General features: G+C 49.5%; 1 protein-coding gene across 1 annotated transcript in view; it reads left to right on the forward strand.

The window, feature by feature from the left end:
* Positions 1–15,721, forward strand: part of Nlrc5 (NLR family CARD domain containing 5) — a 61,345-nt gene that overhangs the window by 41,274 nt on the left and 4,350 nt on the right. Inside the window, exons 31-40 of the mRNA XM_036188172.1 lie at positions 813–896; positions 980–1,063; positions 5,629–5,715; positions 6,291–6,371; positions 7,109–7,192; positions 7,422–7,514; positions 9,271–9,354; positions 10,135–10,218; positions 13,227–13,310; positions 15,392–15,475. Coding sequence (XP_036044065.1) covers positions 813–896; positions 980–1,063; positions 5,629–5,715; positions 6,291–6,371; positions 7,109–7,192; positions 7,422–7,514; positions 9,271–9,354; positions 10,135–10,218; positions 13,227–13,310; positions 15,392–15,475 — 849 coding nt within the window. The remainder of the gene's footprint in view (positions 1–812; positions 897–979; positions 1,064–5,628; positions 5,716–6,290; positions 6,372–7,108; positions 7,193–7,421; positions 7,515–9,270; positions 9,355–10,134; positions 10,219–13,226; positions 13,311–15,391; positions 15,476–15,721) is intronic.

A 15,721-nucleotide genomic window follows, 5' to 3' on the forward strand; every position in this document is an offset into this window, starting at 1 on the left:
CACATACCCTACACATACTATCTCACATATCACACAGACTATACACACAAAATATACACTACATACATATACACTCTCATGCAATGCATGTGCGTGCACGTGCGCAAGCGCGTGCACGTACACACACACACACACACACACACACACACACACACACACACAACCTTTGCTCTCTCTCCATCCACCAGCACTTCCTGTCTGATGAGGCTTTCCTGTACTGCTCATGACAGGCCCTGAGTCTGGCATTCTCTTCTCCCGCTGTTTCTCAGAGAAAATTCTCCTAACCCTTTAAGGCCAGCTTACATGGCAGCCCCTCCTGGTGGCGCCCTGAGGCAACAGTGGCCTGATATCAAAGTGAATGTTTTTGGGGGTCCTGCAGTCCCTTTTCAGGGACAACAGACTTAGCTTACCTGTAGGTGGTAGAGGGCAGGGCAACAGCCAGTGCCCAGGCTCACCCTCCACACAGGAAGCCTGAACTACCCCGTTAGTCACAGAGTCAGGCTGACCCTGCCAAAAGCCAGCTTTTCCTCCCCAGAAATAACCCAGCAGCTGTGTTCTGGGGTCAGTCAGTGGCTGCCTGTAATGTACCATGAGATCTAAATGAGCTTTGTAGCAGGCAGGCACCCTGTGCCTGGAGGCTGGTGCTGTGTGCCTGCAGCCAGGCTCCACAAGAGACTGACTCCCAGCTCCTAAGACAGTACCCAGCACCTGTGAGTTTGCATAAACCCCAACCCAGGCCTGTGTCCTCTGGGGAGCTGGAGAAGAGAGGCCAGCAGCTGCAGCCTCAGGTCTGCCCTGCCGTCTCCCCTCAGGCTATGTGAGTGCAGCTTCAGTCCAGAACACGTCTCCAGACTGGCTTCCAGCCTGAACCAGGCCCAGCAGCTGTCAGAGCTCTTGTGAGTGACAAGCCCAGCCGGTGGGGTCACTGATAGTGGGACACCCTGCCTGAGCCATACCAGTAACTGAATTCTGTCCCCAGGCTGACCAGGTGCCACTTGGACCTGCCACAGCTGACCAACCTCCTGAATCTGGTGAATCGACCAGCAGGGTTGCTGGGCCTCAGGTACCCTCCATCACCGGGAAGGGGAGTGGGGAATCTCAGGAAGATGGGCCCCCACAGTCACAGCCTGGCCATTCCCTGTACTCAAGAGCCTGCGTCTCTGCCCCAGAGCCATTCCAGGCACACAGGGAAACTGTCCCTGCGGGAAGGGAGGCTGTGCTTTGGGGTTTAAAAAAAAATAAATTATGCTTTTTGTGTATAGTTCAGTTGATAGAGTGCTTGTCTAGCATATACGAAGCCCTGGATTTCATCTCAAACACTACAAAGGAAGTAATTAAAATCAATTAAAAATAATTGAAGAAAGCTCTGAAGGACACCTAATGGAACATAAAATAAATATGCTTATATGTTTGCCATAATGTAAAAGCATTCAGAAAAATAACCTACTAAAAAGGAGAGAGAATAATCTTCAAAAATCCACATTCCATTTCCTGGGTCTGATAATTGCTCATTTTCTTCCATATTTACTTCACATTCGTTCGGCTAAAGTATTTTAAAGTAAAACACAGATCTCAAAAAACAAAACCTCTTCTAAACATCTCACTGTGAATCTCTTTAAAATTAAGGGTCGGGGACTGGGAGGTGGCTCGGTCGGTGAAATGCTTGCCTTGACGCACAAAGACCCGAGTTCAAACCCAGAACTGAAATCTCGTGAAAGAAAAGAGGGGTGCAATCCTGACATTGAGGAGATGGAGATGGGAGGACCCTTGGGGCTCCTTGGCCAGCCAGCCTAGCCTACTGGGCAAGCTTCAGACCAGTGAGACCCTGCCTCTAAAAACAAGATAGATGGTCCTAAGGATCAGCATCCAAGGTTGTCCTCTGGTCTCCAAATGCCGGTCTGCACATGTGCACATGCACTCACCCTCACACACAAATAGGCACACACTGGGACATGAACACACATGTGTTAGTTACTTTTCCTGTGGTAATGATAAAACATGACCAAAGGCAACTTTGAAGAAAGAGTTTATTTTGGCTCATGATTCCAGAGGAATAAGAGCTCATCATGAGCCAGGTGGTGGCAGCACATGCCTTTAATTCCAGTGCTCAAGAAGGCAGAGCACTGGATCTCTGTGAGTTCAAGGCCAGCCTGGTCAACAGAATGAGTTCCAGGACAGCCAGGGATACACAGAGAAACCCTGTCTCAAAAAAACAAAACCAAAAACTAAAAAGGAAAAAAAAAAAAAAAAAAAAAAAAAAACCAGTTCATCGTGTCGGGTACGCGTGGCAACAAGCTGCAGATGTGGTAGTTCCAGGAAGCTAAGATATCACATCTTGAACCACAAGTACAAAACAGAAAACAAGAACTTTGACCTCTCAAAGCCCACCTCCAATGACATCCTCTAACAACGTCATACCTCCTAAACCTTCCCAGTGCCAGCTGGAGATGAAGAGTTCAAATGCCTGAGCCTATGGGAGACACTTATTCAAGCCACCACACAGAGGAACATAAACACATACACTAATAAACAAGGACTGTAGTTCAGCCAGGACACCTAAGGAGTCTAGTGGCAATCCTTAGGGCCATGCATTATCTGGTTTAATGTGAAATTCTCACATGGTTCTCACATGGAACAGCTGACTGTGGGGTCCAAGTCCACACAGGCTCCTGGACACTCCTGGTCCATGGCTCTGGGCTGTGCCTACACATCACAGGCAGGGCTGTGCTTCTTCACTTCCTTATGTGCCCTGGGGCCAACCACCAACTTTCCTAGAGTGGTAGTTATGTCAAAAGACTTCATGAGATGAGCTAACAAATCTGTACCCCCAAACCTGGCTTCATGGGCAGCACTACACCTCACTGACTATAGCCCAAAGAAAGGCACATAAGAGCGGATTATTCTCTTTATCTTTTTTAAGATTTAAAAAAAAAATCACATTTCAGGGTTGAGGATTTAGCTCAGTGGTAGAGCGCTTGCCTAGCAAGTGCAAGGCCCAGGGTTCAATCCTCAGCTCAAAAAAAAAAATCACATTTCTTAAAATTATAGTAAAATATAGCCATGAGTCTGTAATTCCTGGATCAGAGGATCAAGGACAGCCTTGACTACCTAGAGTGTTCAAAGCCAGACTGGTCTACATGAGACCCTGTCGATAGATAGATAGATAGATAGATAGATAGATAGATAGATAGATAGATAGATAGATAGATAGATAGAAAGATAGATAGAAAGAAAGAAAAAGTGAAATACCAAAAAAAGTAAAAGTAAAGAAGAAATTGGCCACCATAACACAGTTAGGTGCACAGCTCAGTAGTACTAAGACTTTCGCCCTGATGTGCAGTCTCCATCCTGCAAAACTGAGGTTCTCTCTCCAGTGAACAATTCCTCATGTTCCACTTTCCCCAGCCTCTGGCAAGAACAGTCCGTGAACCGGACTCCCCCCTTGCTTCTTGTCAGTAGAATGTGACTGTTGTGTTTCACAGGGCGTGTCTTCCAGGTTCTCCCATGTTGTTGGCTGTGAGAACTTCCTTTGTAGGCTGAGTAGTAGCCCAGCCTATGGGTCTACCACAGTTTACTCCTTCATCTGCTGATGGACACTTGGGGTGCCTCTGCCTTCCAGCCAAGAGCTGTGATGTGGGTGCACAAATATGGCTTTGTGTCCCTGCGTTCAGTTCTTTTCTAGACCACCCAAATAACACCTTAAAATTAAACTTTCCAAGCCCAAAAGTAACGTTTTAAAAAATTGGCAGAAAATCCAGACTAGCATAAAGGAAAACAATGTTTAAAAAAATAATGCAACCGAAATGAAACAGGAATTTTGTTTTGTTTTGGTTTGGTTTTTTGTCTTGTTTTGTTTTTCAAGACAGGGTTTCTCTGTGTAGTTTTGGTGCCTGTCGTGGATCTCACTCTGTAGACCAGGCTGGCCTTGATCTCATAGAGATCCACCTGGGTCTGCTGCCTGAGTGCTGGGGATCAAAGACATGCACCACCACTGCCGCCGCCACCAGCAGGAATGTTTTAAACAACTCTTTTTCATACTACTAAATTCATTTGTGCATTTTGTACAAAGTTTAGAAAATGATCCAGGCAGTGGTGGCACACACCTTTAGTCCCAGCACTTAGGAGGTTGGAGGCGGGCGGATCTCTGAGTTCAAAGCCAGCCTGGTCTACAAAAACATAGAAAACCAAAATTGAGGGCTGGAGAGATTGTTCAGTGGTTAAGAGCACTGGCTGCTCTTCCATGGGACCTGGGTTCAATTCCCAGCACTCACATGACAGCTCACAACCATCCAGTTCTTGGAACCCAATGCCCTCACACAGACATTCATGTAAGCAAAACATCAATGCACATAAAATTAAAATAAATCATTAAAAAAGGAAAATCAAAATCGAAGTAAAATAGCTCATGAAAATTCTACCATCTATCCAATGCCAAGGATAGTCCATACATTTTCCTTGTGTCCAAATCCACCTCTTTCTCTTTATACGTATTTTCCCTCTTTTAAATACAAAATTGGAATTATAGTTTAGGTGTGTTTAGGTTTTGTTACCTTTACCCACATAACAACTTGTGTTAAATCTGAAAAACATTATTTCAAAAAAGTATTTGTGGGCTGGGGAGATGGCTTGTAAACATGAGGGCCTGCGTTCAGATCTCCAGATCTGTGTAAGGCTGGTGGTACTGTGCATCTGCAATCCCTGAAATCCCTTCCTAAAGAAGACGGGAGCTGGAGACCAGAGCATCCCTGAACACTCTGCTTAGCTAGCCTGGCGTATGGAGTGGGGAACACCAAAGAGGTCCTGTGTCACACAATCTAGAAAATGAGGACTGTTACCTGAGGTTGTCTGCTGACCATCACACCCCCCAATGTGTACTGTGGCATGCTCACAACACAAGAATACGCGCGCGCGTGCGCGCGCGCACACACACACACACAGAGAGAGAGAGACAGAGACAGAGACAGAGACAGAGGCAGAGACAGAGACAGAAAGAGAGAAGCTCATAAACAAATATTTTTGAGCCAGGCCCGGTGACAAGCACCTATAATCCTAGCACTTGGGAAGCTGGAACAGCAGGGAGGTTATTTCAGGTTTGAGTCCAACCTGATTTCCACAGAAAGACCATGTCTCAAAAGGAAAAAAATCATTATTAATTAAAAAAGAATTCTTAAATTAATCTTTTATGTTTTATTAGCATATATTAATTATTATAACAATAGGTTTCATTATAACATGTTTATAATGTTTTTATTCATACCCCCATTATCTGGGTTTTTTGTTTTGCTTAGTTTTCTAGACTGCATTTTATATATACCAGGATAACTTTTAACTCCTGATGCTCCTGCCTCCACCACCTGAGTGGTGAGATGACAGATGTGCACCACTACTCCTGGTTTTTGTGGTGCTGGGGACAGAACCCAAGGCCTTGTGCACTCTAAGCAGATACTCTACCAACTTAGTACATCCTCAGTCCCAATTTTATAATTTAAAAATCACACACACACACACACACACACACACACACACACTCCTCCAGGCTCCTGGTGGCACTACCTCCCCTCCCCCAGGTATTCCCCAGGTTTAGATTGATGCTCACCCCGTGGTCCTTGTCTGTCCCTTCCATGACAGGTTGGAGGAACCCTGGGTGGGCCATGTCAGCTTACCAGCTGTGATGGAAGTCTGTGCCCAGGCCTCAGGATGTCTCATTGAGTTAAGGTGAGTCCCGAGAAGAACCCCTAGGAATTTGCCTTCCTATGACCATTGAAACCTTCCCTTACCCTCAGTCTTCTAGACACTGGTGTCTTGTCCTGTAGATCAAGAGCTTTGTCACTGGCAAGGACTCCAGGGCATGTATGAAGAGCTACACACATTTGTATAATATATAATATTTGTATGGTACGTACATATGGCTATACATATTTGTATAGTCTTGTGCAGGCCACAATGGCTGAAGAAGGAAACTCAGGGTTCAAGGCCCAGGCAGGCATGGCTGGGAATCCATACTGGTTACCCAGAAGTGGCCCTGGGGTGCAGTAACGTGTCCTATAGATAACAGGGATGGGAGCAGTTGGGAGCAAGGTCTTGGTTGGATCGTGTGTGGTAACAGATTTCACCATGGTGCCAGCTGCTCTCAGAATCATGTCCCATTTTCAAGTGTTCTTGCCTTTGTTTGAGGCTGGAGGACCCACTGTACCATGATCCGAGTCAGAGAGCAGACAGACACAGGCTTACCCAAGCTGCCAAGATAAGCTGCTGCCATGTGTCTCACCCCACCTGTTCCTCTCCCTCAGCCTCTCTGAGACCCAGCAGCAGCTGAGGCTCCAGCTGGAATTTTGTCACCAAGAAGACAAATCTGAGGCCATGGCAAACAGGTGGGACCCAGCGGCAAGGAGCCTCGAGGGAGTGGCCCTGCTTGGGATCAGTGCTTCTCATGCCCCTGCTCAGCATCTTTTGATGTTTGGTCTTCCCACGTTCTGAGAGTCTGCTCCTTCACTCTCCATCCCCACTCCAAGCCAACAACCCAACTTATCCCCATCAACTTCCAATTCCTCAGACACCACCTTGCCCTGTCTGACCTCAGGCCCTTTGCATGGGCTCTTCTTTCTATCCAGAATGGCTTTTCCTTGCCTACTTTCTTCCTCTCTTATCTGGTTACACGTTTTCATACTTCACGTCTCAGCTTACATGCCTCATCTCAACTGGGACCCCTGGCAGCCAAGACTTGGCCAAGTCCTCCCACTTTCCACCCTGGGAGATGCCTAGATTTGTGACCTCTCCATCCAAATGTCATATTTTTGGAAATTAAAGTGCCACCTCTTTTGAGTGGACACAGCTCTCCATGCATACATTCTGAGGACTAGAGCATGTCTGTATCTCAGCTCTGAGTTACCTGCTTGTCTGCATGCCCATCCTCATGTAGTCCACGATCTGCCTGGACAGGCCAGCTGCCCACCTGGCCATCCTTCCCAGGGGTGATTATAACTGGATCGTAAACTCGGACTTTCTTTAATCAACATGTATTTACCCTATGCCATGAGTGTGAAGGCAGGGATGGGACCCCATGGTGAGCCAGGAGCTCAGAAACTGCAGCTGCCCTCTCTGCTTCCAGGTTGGCTCACTGTGACCTGGGGACTGACCACAGTCTTCTTATGACACAGTTGATGGAGACGTGTGCCAGACTGCAACAGCTCAGGTTGGCACTGCCACCACTTGTGGTGGCTTCAAGCTCACTAGTTACTCCAATGTCTTCTCCGGGCCATGTTCTCACTTTCCTGGGGTTGGGACTCATACTTGGGCCAAGGGCCAGAGACTCAGGGTTGTCCAGGAAAGCCCTTAGAGGGTCCTTCTCTCTCCCTCAAAGTGTTGGACCCTCAAAGTGTGTCCAACCTACAGTCTTCTGGAATATTCTTGGCCCTTTTTAGCTTGTCTCAGGTTAACTTCAGTGATGATGACGACACCAGGTCCAGGCTGCTGCAGAACCTCCTGCTGTCCAGCTGTGAGCTCAAGAGCTTCCGGTATGTGGACTTGTACTTGCATGGAGCCCCCTCTTGCCTGCCCACCCTACCTGATCCTAAGCTCCCGACCCAGAGGATGCTGGTCCCACCCTGTGCTCAGGCCCCAGGGTCCTGGACATGATACCAGGGCTATGAGGTCCTAACTGTGACCTTAGGGACACAGCCATACATCCCAAAATGTACTCCCTTCTCCATAATCTGTTTTTTTTTTTTCTGTTTCCTTCTGGAATAATTGCAAATAAAAGGTTGCAAAGCACTTGGAAGGCTGAGGCAGCCTGGAAATCTTGTCTCAAAAAGAAAGTTGTAGGGTTGGGAATTTACCCTAAATCTCTGTTAATATTTCCACTTTGTTCACTCCCCTCTCCTCCTTTTATCCTTTTTTCTTTGTAACCATTAGAGGTGGTTCAGTGAATCTCCCAAGAATGAGAGCGTCGTTTGCTATAATCTAGCGAAAGTATGAACTTCAGGAATTTAAACACTGAATACCAGCTACTATCTTCTTTCTAAAAAATGAGTGTGTGTGTGTGTGTGTGTGTGTGTGTGTGTGTGTGTGTGTGATTCCTCCCACTGCCTTTCTAGACACTGTCTTTGACATCTACAGGCAGGCATCTCTTTAAGCCTGTGTCTTAGCTCTAGAGCCTGCATTGATCACAGGAACATCACCTCAGAGGCAAACAATGGATGGGCCTTTTTATTTCGGACACTGTGTCACCTGGTAAAGGTGGTGTCTGCCATGTTCCTTCAATTGCAAAATTATTGTTTCTCTTTGGGACTGACACACGCCTTGTAGAAAGATCACTTCAGACTGTCAATATCCAGTTCTCCAGACTTTCATCCACAGATTTTAGCCTCCATTGGTAAATCTTGCCTGAGTTAACTATCAGAATGAAGACTGCAGAATGGAGCTTTGGTCTGGTTGGGTTGGGTTTGATTTTGAGACAGGGTCTCAATATGTAACCCAGGCTAGCTCCAAACTCTCCATCCTCCTGAACCAACCTCAGATTACATCAAGAAACTCTCAGCTGGTGAGACAGGTCAGTGAGTAAAGGCCAGGCCTGAGTGAGGAGTTCAATCGCCAGGAGCCACATGGAGGAAGGGAAGAACTCCCCAAAACTGTATTCTCACGTCCATGTTCACACACCATGGCATGTGCATGCATACACACAGACACATCCACACACTAAATAAATCAATAAGTCATAGTTTTGAAACAGTAGAGAAACTTGGTATTCCTCCCCTGGAGCCTCCCCCATTCTCAGGGGGTTTCCTTACTGGCCCATAATAATTTTTGTAAATAAATACATAGAATGACAGGAAAACATTTCAAGTGGAGGAAATTTTTAAAACAAGTAAAAAAACGTCATGAACTTGAGCTCAGGTCTGTGGCTTACGCCTTTAATCCCAGCACTCAGGATGCAGATGCAGGTTGATCTTTGTGAGTTCGAGGCCAGCCTGGTCTACACTGTGAGTTCAGGACATCCATTGAAAGACCCTGTCTCAGAAAAGCAAAAACAAACAAAGCCTCTTTGGAGCTCTTAGACTTGGACATTGTCAGCTGGTTATTCCCATGGCAACCAACTGTGGCTAAGGGGGACTGGAGGACAGCCTACTGCCTCCAGCACATCCTGATTTAGTTAGTCCAGGGCAGGTGTCCCCTACCCACTGTCCCCAAGAGCCACTCCCAGCCTCTGTCATCAGTTGCAGACCTCCTGAGGCCTGGGCTCTGCCTAACCTGCCTCTCTTTGGTCCCCAACAGGCTGACCTCCAGCTTTGTCAGCACAGAGAGCCTCACCCACCTGGCATCTGGTCTGGGGCACTGCCAGCATCTGGAAGAGCTGGAGTAAGTTGGGATGGCTGGCCATGGGCAGGACTGAGAGGACAGCTCTGCCTCTGGCAGGGAGACAGAGGCTCCTCCACCTGTCTCTGCTCTCCTCAACCAAGCCTAGCAGGCCCCAGGCTGAACACTGTGTTCCTAGTCTTGCCTTTACCCTGGACCCATGGCGTATCTCTGGCTAGATTTTTCTTCTTCCCTGGGTTGGGACTGCACATCTGTCAAAAATGGGACTTGAGGGGCTGGAGAGATGGCTCAGAGGTTAAAAGCACCAACTGCGCCTCCGGAGGTCCTGAGTTCAATTCCCAGAACCCATGTGGTGGCTCACAACCATCTGTAATGAGATCTGGCGCCCTCTTCTGTATACAAAATAAATAAATAAAATCAGAAGAAGAAGGAGAAGGAGAAGGAGAAGAAGGGTTCAAAAAATGGGACTTGAATCTGCCCCTGCCTCAGCTGGTGATGAGTGCCAGGGCACAGAAAGCAGAGAGGGGAAGCAGAGTCCTTGTATGTTTGCATGTCCCTCAGCCTCTCTGGAGCCTTCACCTGGCATCCTCCTTATCCGATCCAGCCACCCCTCCTGCAGGGACCCTAGAGCTTGGCCTTTGGGGGCAGGAATGCCCCCGGGGCAGAGGCTCCACAGAAAACCTAGCCTATTATCTGCAACCCCAATCAGCCTCCCCAGGGGCAAGGGGCAAGGGACAGGTAGAATGGTGTCTCTCCAAGGCCTGGGGAAAGGGCCTGTGGAGGGCTCTTGACTGAATGGAATCTTCTGCTTGGTCCCCACAGCTTCTCTAACAACCATCTCTGTGAGGAGAACGTGGAGCTGCTGATGGGAACCCTTCAGGGGACCTGCAGGCTAAGGAAGCTACAGTGAGTGAGAGGAGAGTGAATGGGCCTTCACGGGGTGGGGGGGAGTGGGGTCCATGCAGAGGAGTACATGAAACATGCTCAGGACTCACTGCCCCCCCCCCCCCGCCCCGAATGTACCTGTGAGTCCCTGGATGACTTCCTCCCATCTTTTGCTTCCCTGTCCAGCTGAGTGTCATCAGGATGTTTGGTCTGTGGAAGCAAAATCCCCAAACCAAAGCAGCCAAGGCAGGAGCTGGCTGGCTTCCTTGTTTTTTTTTGTTTTTTGTTGTTGTTGTTTTTAAGAAAACTACAAGGCAATTAACTAGAGGTGTGGCTGGATCCATTGGCTAGTTACTTACTGGTCTGTGTTCTCCCACACAGCACCCTTTCTTCTCTCTTAGTGGAAAGGGCGCCCATTACTCCCCGTGCTCAGTTGGAGATGTACTGAGTGAGCTCAGGTCACATGCCTGCCCCTAAATTCTTAGTGGACTCATTGGCTAAATGAGACCTAAGGCCTGCCCTGTCCTCTGGACTTAGAGAGAGTGACAACTTAGATTCTGTTACAGAAGAGAGGACGCAAAGAGAGGAGCCCCTTCCTGTGCTCCTGGTATCAGCACGGTCCCTTCCTCCCTTCCTTCCTTCCTTCCTTCCTTCCTTCCTTCCTTCCTTCCTTCCCTCCCTCCCTCCCTTTCTCCTTTCCCTCCAGTGTGTGTGTGTGTGTGTGTGTGTGTGTGTGTGTGTGTGTGTGTGTGTGGTCATATGCCATGATGAAGGTTCAGAGGCTGAAGAACAACTTTAGGGAGTAGCTCTTTCTTTCCACCATGGAATTCAAGGACCAAATTCAGGTCCTCAGGCTTGGCAGCAAGCACCTTTGCCTACTGAGCCATTTTGCCAGCCACAGTAGCTCACTACTTTTACTTTCCCTAGTAATTTGCAATCATTAAATTCATAGAGATGCCAGAAACAGCCCAACCCCCGTCCAAAAAAAAAAAAAAAAAAAAAAGCCCCATCCTGTGTAGACCCGGCTTAGGCAATATCTTATGAGCACATTTAAAATTCATTCTCTGCTTTGAATCTGTTTTTCTGATGACCCAAAATACACCCTGGCTATAAAAAGCTCCATAATTTCAAAAATATGTAACAAAGAGGGTGAAATCCCCTGGAGATGAGCTCCTTTAGAAAACTTCCCAGAAAAGTCAGTCTGTGAACTGTTTTCCAGACTTTTCTCCACATATGTGCTGCACATAGTTGAAAAACATCCCCTGTCTTTCATCTCATAGCTATGATGTGCCCCCAGTCTGTCCCTCCTAGCTCATCTAGGGGGAAATGGTGAGGATGGGAGACACTAGGAAACCTTGGACCATTAGGAAACCAAGCCCTGCCACCACACACCTCCATCTTTCCATGGAGCTACTGCTTGGGATTTCCCAGGTCCTCTCTGATTGCTCAGCCTTCTGGAATCTTTCAGAAGCTTTATCTGAGGAGTTAAAGACCCAATAAGGTTAAAGGTTAAAGATCGTCCATTGGATCACTCATCTGTGTGGCCCTGAAGCCTTGGCCAGGGCTAGAGGGTTGGTGGTTCTGCAGGATGGACCATCCTGCCCATCATCCTTGGTCTTGAGTCCCAGACACTCAGGCTTCTTCTTACCATGTCTTTCCTTATTGTCTGGAAGAAGGGGATGGGTCCTCAATGTACAGATCTATCAGTTCCATGTTTTCTTTCACTGGAAGCTGCCCTCAAACCCAGCCAACTTCTTCCAGCGGTCTTCACTGCCTTCTCAGGTTAGGGGAGTGGACCCTGGGCAGGCCACACCATCAAGTACGGTGGATAGGCTCTAAGTGGACCCTGGGCAGGCCACACCATCAGGTACGGTGGATAGGCTCTAAGTGGACCCTGGGCAGGCCACACCATCAGGTATGGTGGATAGGCTCTAAGTGGACCCTGGGCAGGCCACACCATCAGGTACAGTGGATAGGCTCTAAGTAGACCCTGGGCAGGCCACACCATCTGGGTTCAGTGGATAGGCTCTAAGTGGACCCTGGGCAGGCCACACCATCAGGTACAGTGGATAGGCTCTAAGTGGACCCTGGGCAGGCCACACCATCAGGTACGGTGGATAGGCTCTAAGTGGACCCTGGGCAGGCCACACCACCAGGTACTGTGGATAGGCTCTAAGTGGACCCTGGGCAGGCCACACCATCAGGTACGGTGGATAGGCTCTAAGTGGACCCTGGGCAGGCCACACCATCCGGGTACAGTGGAGAGGCTCTAAGTGGACTGTTGACTGTCTTTTTTGGCTGAGGATCTGTCAGCTTCAGCACTGATTATGCGCCTTAATAACCCTGGCTCTAGGAAACCAAGGCAGTCGGCCAAGTCCTGCTGCCACGTTGCCATGCTGGTTTGGGCACGCTCTTCACCTCTCTAGGCTAAGTCCTCTTTCCGAGCTTTGATTTTCAGGGATCATGAGGATTAAGTGAAATGATGCGTGCTGAGTGCTGTGAGCAGAGGCTGGCTGCATTCATTTGGTGGAAGCCTGGCTGAGATTGCCACTCTTCCCCTCTGAGCTCAGGCTGGAGGCCTTGGAATCACCAGCCAGTGGGTAACACATGGCTGGGCCCCTCAAAAGGGGTCCTGAGGTTCTATCTTGCTGCTGCTGCTGCTGCTGCTGCTGCTGCTGCTACTGCTGCTTCTTTATCCTGTGACCCCAAGTAGGCCCCCTTCCTCTCTGAGCCTTAGTGCTTCTCATCTGTAGAATGGGGATGGTAGTGTACCCACCTTTCGAGAAGGCCTGAGTCCAGTCTTTGGCCACTGTTGTGGGATCTCTTTTATTGCTCAGTCTAAGCATGTGGTTGAGAACACAGAACCACTGGCTGTGTGACTCAGTGATCCATACACAATTTCTGGGCGCCATTTCCTTTACATTGAAGGGCTGTGGGTATGCTAACCACGGAGGCCTCACGCATCTGTCTAGACGGTGCCTCTGTCTGCATCCCAGGGATGCTAAGTTCACCCGGCCTCCTCTTTCTAGCCTCGGTCACTTTCCACTGGAAGCCTCCTCTCTGGCCTTGCTCATTCAAGGACTAAGCCACATGACCTTACTGCAGCACCTGAGGTGAGTAATTAGTGACCACTGCTCAGCTATGTTGGGACACCAGGGAAATGCTGGGCACCTCCTCTGGAACCTGGTTGACTCCCTCTGGGGTCATCCCTGTGCTCTTTGGGGTTAGCGCTCATTGTCCTTGCCTCCCAGTGCCACCAGAGTCCTCCTGGATACAAAGGTGACCTGGCAGGGTGGGCTTGGAGTCCCACAAAAGCCCTGCACATGCATAGGATTCTCTGTAGACTTGTGTTAAAAAAGGGGATGGGAACTGCACAGGTCCAGGTGCCCAGATTGTGTTTCCAATGAGCACTGTAGTGATGACAGCCAGAGACCACACTTTGTGAAGTGAGGGGCTGGACTAGATCTCACTTGTGACTCCAGCCCCTGCTGCCTTGTCGAGAGCATGCCACACTCTCTTGTGACATGGTTTTCCCCAAATACAAAATCTTGTGACTAAAACAAACCCCGGCTATGCCACGGGCATTTGGTTCTGTCACAGAACCACCTGGCTCTGGCAGGACCTGCAGTTAGCATGCAGAGAAGGATGTGGCAAACGGGATCCCAAATCAATCTACTGCAAGGTAGTTGGCTGAACTTCAGTGTGTGAAAGAAAATGGCCCTCATAACAAGAGGGCAAAGCATTTCCCTGGACAGTGCAGTTTACACTTAGTTTAGCTCAGCTCTTGCCTCTCACACAGCAAGACCAGTCAAGTGCAAAAAAGGCAGCAGTGGTGGAGGTGGTGGTGGTGTGGTGGTGGTGGTGATGGTGGTGGTGGTGGTGGTGGTGGTGGTGGTGGTGGTGGTGGTGATGGTGGTGGTGGTGGTGGTGGTGGTGGTGGTGGTGGTGGTGTGGTGGTGGTGGTGGTGGTGATGGTGGTGGTGGTGGTGGAGGTGGTAGAGGTGGTGGTGGTGGTGTGGTGGAGGTGGTGGTGGTGGAGGTGGTGATGGTGGTGATGGTGGTGGTGGTGGTGGTGGTGGTGGTGGTGGTGGTGGTGGTGGTGGTGGTGGTGATGGTGATGGTGGTGGTGGTGGTGGTGGTGGTGGTGATGGTGATGGTGGTGGTGGTGATGGTGGTGGTGGTGGTGTGGTGGTGGTGGTGGTGGTGGTGGTGGTGGTGGTGGTGATGGTGGTGGTGGTGGTGGTGGTGGTGGTGGTGGTGTGGTGGTGGTGGTGGTGGTGGTGGTGGTGTGGTGGTGGTGGTGGTGGTGGTGGTGGTGGTGGTGGTGGTGGTGGTGATGGTGGTGGTGGTGGTGGTGGTGGTGGTGGTGGTGGTGGTAGCAGTAATAATATCAGAGAAAGCCTGCGTTCAGTTCAGATGCCTTTAACTGGGAACCCCCACGAGCTTGTCATCCTGCCAGACTCGCCTGGGGAACTGTTGATGAGGTCAGGCAAACACGGCAAAGCTGAGGAGTGTATGTCTGTTGCAGGCCAGGAGCTGCAAAGCATCACCCCTTGCCTACAGTCACTGGGAGTCTCTAGCAGCTCCGTTTTCTTACCTGGGATACTGGGAGCAGGCATTGCCACTCTGCTTGCTTTCCTCCAGAGGCTTTATGAGTGACATACAAGCTTCTGGAATAGTTTTGGCAGTCTGCAGGGTTCTGCACACAGCATCTGCAGAAGCCCTTGTGCTCCGCTGGGCCTGTGCTCGGTCTCCAGGCTGAGCAGGTATCGGTGATGAGGGCTGATTGATGCCTTTCCGACACTTCAGAGCTGCTGACAGCGAGGAGGAGCTGGGACAAGTTGCCTGCCCTTCCCCCGGATTCCAAACAACTCCGTTGGGGAACAGTGATGGGGAGAGGGGTCTCTTCAAGAAAGCCCTTCACTTCTTAGTGTGTCCTCTTCACACACTTCCATACTCTAGGGAGAGCCTTGGACTCCCAAAGATGGTGTGCAAGAGTATCAGGAAAGATTTTAGGAAACAGCAAGGGACTATCCTAAACAGACACAAGGAAGGATTGGGATCCCATCCAAATGTGGGGTGATGAAACTCGTACAAACTGTGGCCTTTCTCTGTGTGTCTTAATCAGGAGGGGTGTGGGCAAGGTGAGATGGCGGCAAGCTGATGGCACTTCATCTTTGCTTTTCTCCCCAAGCTTGAGGCACAACCAGATTGGAGACGTGGGTGCCCAGAACTTGGCTGCCATCTTGCCAAGGCTTCCAGGCCTCAGGAAATTAGAGTGAGTCGTGGCCCTACTGAAAAGAGCCTGCAGGGACCACACCATGCTCCCGGGAGACATAGACCCCTGACCCAGGCCAGCACTGGAAAAGGGGAATCTCTCCCAGCCTTGGTGCCCAGGAGGGGAATTTGTGATCTCCTAGGACCTGTTCTCTGGGTCTTGGTGTTCCATCAGGAGGGAGGCACGGCTGCATCTCTTGTACAAATGTAGTGTACAAATGTAGTGGGGGAGGGGGAGGGAGAAGAG

Source organism: Onychomys torridus, chromosome 5 (assembly GCF_903995425.1).
Source record: "Onychomys torridus chromosome 5, mOncTor1.1, whole genome shotgun sequence".
NCBI lineage: Eukaryota > Metazoa > Chordata > Mammalia > Rodentia > Cricetidae > Onychomys > Onychomys torridus.